The sequence below is a fragment of the Gekko japonicus genome, unplaced genomic scaffold, assembly GCF_001447785.1.
Source record: "Gekko japonicus isolate JY-2015 unplaced genomic scaffold, Gekko_japonicus_V1.1 scaffold28, whole genome shotgun sequence".
Lineage (NCBI taxonomy): Eukaryota > Metazoa > Chordata > Lepidosauria > Squamata > Gekkonidae > Gekko > Gekko japonicus.
Window position 1 is genome coordinate 231,947 of NW_015177010.1, and position 6,000 is coordinate 237,946.

Genomic DNA, 6,000 nt, shown 5'->3' on the forward strand with positions numbered 1-6,000 from the left:
TTTTATGGATCAAAAACTGGCTAGTTCATAGAAAACAGAGAGTGAGTGTAGGTGGGCAATTTTCTCAGTGGAGGGTGGTAAGCAGTGGGGTACCACAGGGATCAGTACTTGGTCCACTGCTTTTTAACTTGTTCATAAATGATTTGGAGATGGGAGTAAGCAGTGAAGTGGCTAAATTTGCGGATGATACAAAGTTGTTCAAGGTGGTGAAAACCAGTGAGGATTGTGAGGCACTCCAAAGGGATCTGTCAAAGATGGGCGAGTGGGCGTCAACATGGCAAATGGGGTTCAATGTGGCCAAGTGCAAGGTGATGCACATTGGAGCCAAAAATCCTAAATATAAATACACATTGATGGGGTCTGAACTGGCAGAGACTGAGCAAGAGAGAGATCTTGGAGTTGTAGTGGATAACTCACTGAAAATGTCGAGACAGTGTGTGACTGCAATAAAGAAGGCCAATGCTATGCTGGGGATTATTAGGAAGGGTATTGAAAACAGATCAGCCAATATAATAATGCCCCTATATAAATCAATGGTAAGACCTCATTTGGAATACTGTGTGCAGTTCTGGGCACCACACCTTAAAAAGGATATTATAGCTTTGGAAAAAGTGCAGAAAAGGGCAACTCGAATGATAAAAGGGTTGGAACACTTTCCCTATGAGGAAAGGTTAAAGCGCTTAGGGCTCTTTAGCTTGGAGAAAAGACGACTGAGGGGTGACATGATCGAGGTTTATAAGATTATGCATGGGAAAGAGCAGGTAAAGAAAGAGGTACTTTTCTCCCTTTCTCACAATACAAGAACTCGTGGGCACTCCATGAAACTGCAGAGCGGTCGGGTTAGAATGGATAAAAGGAAGTACTTCTTCACCCAAAGAGTGATTAACACATGGAATTCACTGCCACAGGAAGTGGTGGGTGCTACAAGCATGAACGGCTTCAAAAGGGAATTAGATAAGCATATGGAGCAGAGGTCCATCAGTGGCTATTAGCCACAAGGTATAGCTAGGGGCTCTGGGGCAAGTGATGCTCTGTCTTCTTGGTGCTTGGGGGGGTCAACAGTGGGAGGGCTTCTAATGTCCTGGCCCCACTGCTGGACCTCCTGATGGCACTGGTATTTCTGGCCACTGTGTGACACAGAGTGTTGGACTGGATGGGCCTTTGGCCTGATCCAACATTGGCGTCTCTTATGTTCTTATGTTCTTAAAGCTGGAGGAAAGAAAGCAAAGGAAACAACAGAGTGATGTATAGGGGAGGCCAAGAACAAGCAGGAGGGGTCTATGACATGATCAGCAAGAGGTGGATTTATGAGCTAGGAACAGTACATTCTGTTACTTCTCAGCAGTGTTTCTAGGGTCCAAGCAACTGCTCTGGATATGATACTCAGACCTTTAAGGGTGGAAAATGTAGTGTGTGTTTCACTCGTCCACCAATGCATATGTATACACACAGAGGCTATCAAGATTTCCTTGCGATCTTGAAGGTCAGAATGCCTCCAATTCTGAGCAGGGGAACATTTAAACTTCTCTTGCTACTTAGTATAATTTCTCCTTTTGTTTGTGGGTTCCAGGATGAGGTAATTACTCAGGTTCTCAAACCCCACTGGGTCCTAGGGTAGCACTCAGCAGCACCAGGTAGCCTTATACGGCTTATAGTAACTTTGGTGTACTGACAGCAGACCATAAAGCACATCAACTTAATTACATGACAGAAAGGCTTTTATGCCCTTCTTTAGACTACTAGGACCCTTGTTGTCTAGATCCAAATAAATAAAAGCTGCATCCAATAGACATAAACTACCACACCAGGGGAATATATACTAATCCTGCCCTTATATATAAACGTATTTTCGCATGGCAACATTCTATGCCTGCCAAAATCAGTTGGCTGCCTGAACTGCCCATCAGAAGGTGTGCCTGATTCCCACCTACAGAGCCAGCTCCCACCAAAACTCCAATTCGAACAGTTTACCTCAGCAGCCGAGCAGCCATTTGCCTGACCAGCCTTCTTCAGCAGTCAGGAGAAGATCAGCGGAGGAGCAGCTGCGACAGTTTGCCTGCCGACCATTCTTCAGCCCTCGGGAGAGCCTTGCAGATGGCTGTGGTTCTTTGTTTAAAATATTCCCCCATCAGGTTTAATTGACCCCTCCCAGCGGGGTCTGGAGAGCTCCTGCTTTTACAACTGTTCTCCAGACGACAGAAATCAGTTCCCCCGGAGGAAATGGCTGCTTTGGAGCATGGACTCTATGGCACTGTACCCTTCTGAGGTCCCTGCCCTCCCCTCCCCAAACTCTGCCCTCCCCAGACTCCACCCCACAAATCTCCAGGTATTTCCCAACCCAGAGCTGGCAATCCTAGTCCAAATAGACAGTAGAGTGGCCAACATTCAGGTGTGGCTAGAGATCTCATGGAATTATAACTGATCCTGAGGTGGCAGAGATCAGTTCTTCTAGAGAAAATGGCTGCTCTGGAGGGTGGACTCTATGGCCTTATACTCCACTGAAGTCCCTTCCCTCTCCAAACCCTGCCCTCCCCAGGCTCCACCCTCCAAATCTCCAGGCATTTCCCAACGTACTAGACAGTACTGAGAAAAATGGACTGATTGACGGTATCAGTCCATTTTGCTCAGTACTGTCTAGTACGTTGGGAAATCATCTGATGGCAAGGCAGGTTCATATGAATAGCAGTGACTTGTGAAAATGTCAGAGATAACACTAGCTTGCATCTTAAATAGGGGTGAGCATCTCCTGTTTTCTGAGCAGCTCTCCCTTTTCTTTTGCACTAGAAATTATATGGATAGTCCATCCAAATCACCCTTTCCCACATATAGTCCTTGTGCCTGAGGATATTTTAAAAATCATTCTGAAAGTCCAAACCCACATCTGCTCCATAGTCAATGGAAATGAAACTGAGAAAATACCTTGTAAACCAAGTCCAATGAAAAAGGACCAGGAAAGAGAAAACAGAAGCAAATAAAAACTGAGGCAACATAAGTATCTGTTATATCTATTTAACTCTCTCTGTTTCTCTCCTTTTCCCCCCTCAGGGCTAAGTATTTTCAAGGAAAGAAGGTGAATGGGGAATTGGAGATCCGAGTGGAACAGGTCAGTGGGCAATGAGAACGTCTGTCAAAAATGGGTGAAGTGATGCAGTTCAGTCCTGATTTAGCAAAGGGCATCAGCTAGGGGTAGTTTGGAATTAAGAGGGCTTTGGGAGACTAGCTTACATCAGAATCAATTAGGTTTTCTGTTAAGGTAGTGATTTGCTAAGGCCTAGAGTGTTTTTCCAGATGCCTGCTGAATCATGCTGCAGATTTTCACACTTCGTTGGCCATACATGAAAACATGGTATTTGTGAGGGGAAAGTTGTGACACATTAAAAAAAGAACTTTTTTTCTGAGGCAAGTATAGTAGAGTATCTTAGAAGGATATGTCCAGATGATTAGCACTCCTGCAGCAGAATTCCAGCAACATCCCTTCCCACCTGTTTTATTACAGATATGCACTGGTTTCCAACATGATGATACTTTTACAGACACAATTCTCAGGACACCCTGTAACAATATTGAAATGTGTGAACTGTTTGTTTTTGTATGTTCTCATTTCCCCTTTAATGCATTTTAATGTTTGGCTCACTAGTCTACAGCCTGCTTTGTAGGAAAGGCAGAGAAAAACCAGCAATTTATGTATCTGATATTTGGACTGCAACAGATGGTTTGAAGTGTTGGTGCTTGTTTTGTATCCACTTGTGTATGAATTGTCCTGTCTTGCTCCACTGCTAACTTTTGAACTGTTGCCTTAATTTATTCTCTGACACTCCTGATGTTATATTTGACATGGAAATAAATCAGGCTATAGGGTTCTTTGCAATGAATATGCAGCTTCCTCTTGGCCCTATCTTTTTCCCCCCCTTTATGTGCCGTGTTTCCAAATCGGAGAACCACTGCTTTTATATGCGCTTCATTCATTGCTCCCCCAGTTGGAATAAAGAGATGGAAGCTGATTTGGATTTATATAAGGGCCACTTTATTAACTATTTATTAACAGCGTGGCTAGGGGAATACCACTAGTGCAAGAAATGAGCAAGAGACAGGGCAGGTGTCACCCTCTGACCACTTCCCAGCCCTCCACTGAGCGAGTCACCTGCCCCAATCTTGAGCCATCCTTGTGGCCCTCAATCGGCGGCCTGGCATGTTGTCAGCGACCCTGGAAAGCCACTCACGAAGCCACACGGCCTGCAGGAATGAGCCTAAGCAGGTAGCTCCAATGAGAGATCCCCAGTTCCAGCCTTGAGCCACAAGGCCTGAAGGCCATTCTTGGTGGACCCCTTATTTTCAAACAGAAATGTGTCAGGTACTTACCAATTCCGTTTTTCTCCCCACACTACAACAAAGGGACCAACCCATTTAATGGTAACCACCATAGCCAATTCTTTCAGGTCCCCTGTCCTCAATGCAAGGTAAGTGAAAACACCACCTCTCAAAAAGCCAATCATGAGAAGAGGCAAAAAATCCCTACCTGGCCCCAAAAGGCAACCGGCATAAGCCTGCACTAGAAACAGGGCGGCAGGGTGAGCTGAGCAACAAGCAGCAACTGCTAGGATGTGGGCGGAGCCTGACCTTTAAGGAGCCGGCTCCACCCACTCCAGCATTGTAACATTGAATGTCACAACACTCGATGTACCCCTCCTCCAGCTGGAGGAGGCAAACCAGCCCCCACCCACCAGCATCGCACCTCAGCAGGCAGCAAGGAGCCACATTTACAACTGCTTATGGATCAAGAGTTATGCTGAGCTGGGGCACACATGGACATAGTTATACATCTTATTTTCCATACCAAAATTCAAATATGCGACACAGGAATTGTTAGATCGCACTAACAAAGGACTCTTAGAGTGATTCAGCAAGTGATTCAGCTTTATTGGAAGTAACGAACAAGCACTCAACTCAGTAAGAAACCAGAACAGAAAACAGTGGGAGCTTATGCTCCTTTTAAACATAACCGGGCTAATGTAGCCACGCCTATTTACAATTAACAACCAATGAGATTGCTTAGTTAAGGACCAATGGGAGTCTTTCCCTCCTAGGGAATGGTATGTTCTGATTGGTCGCTGTTACGAAGCGACCAATAGGAAGTTCGCTCAGAGGAGCCCTGGTATGGCTCGAAGCTTAACATAGGAGCCCTATGAGGTGATTCATGTAAACGTTTCAATACATTACAATTCCTCCCCCCTAAGTTAAGCCATCATCCCAAATGTTTTATTATTTACATACAGACAATCAAACTTTTGTACATCAGTTATTCCCACAATAATTACATTCATAGTCCTTCAGATAAGTCGGCATTTGCCGCGAACGCTGGGACCTGCGGAGCGGTGCAGGCTCCATGGGCATACAAGGTTGTGGGTCAGAGTGGGGTTCACTACAGCTTGGTTCAGGCACAAACTCTACTGGGGTTTCAGCCCCGCACACAGGGGTCTGCCCTGACTCGGGGACAGTACCGGGCCTTTCGGTACTCACCGCCTGCTCTGGGGGACTCCACTCAACATCAGGGGATTCAGCCGTCGGAGAGTCAGCGCTGTCCGTAGCCCAACGCCTCCTTAACTGATCTATGTGGCGCCGCCAGATTCGACCGTCAGTCAACTGCACCACATACATGCGAGTACCCACAGAGTCGGATATTACCCCAGGAAGCCATAAGTGACCATTAGCATAATTTCGGCCGAAAACCTTGTCTCCTTTTTCAAACATGCGCACCTTCGGTTGCGCCGTGGTACGCTCGGATTGCTCTTCAGTGAGGTCTGGGTGCATTCGGTTCAAGCGGGTCGTGAGCCTCCGCCCCATTAGTAACTCGGCCATCCATTTTACCCAGGGCCTCTTTGGCCGTTCTGACCATCCGTTCGGCTTGGCCATTAGATGCCGGATGGAAGGGGGCCGAAGTCATTTGGCGGATGCCATTACTCGTGAGGAAATGTTTAAACTCCTCAGAGACAAATTGAGGCC

General features: G+C 46.3%; 1 protein-coding gene across 2 annotated transcripts in view; it reads left to right on the plus strand.

Annotated features, from left to right (window-relative positions):
* Window positions 1-6,000, plus strand: part of SYN3 (synapsin III) — a 290,629-nt gene that overhangs the window by 22,296 nt on the left and 262,333 nt on the right. For both annotated transcript variants that reach the window (XM_015427584.1, XM_015427582.1), the window contains exon 2: window positions 3,046-3,103. In XM_015427584.1, the coding sequence (XP_015283070.1) occupies window positions 3,046-3,103 (58 nt within the window). The remainder of the gene's footprint in view (window positions 1-3,045; window positions 3,104-6,000) is intronic.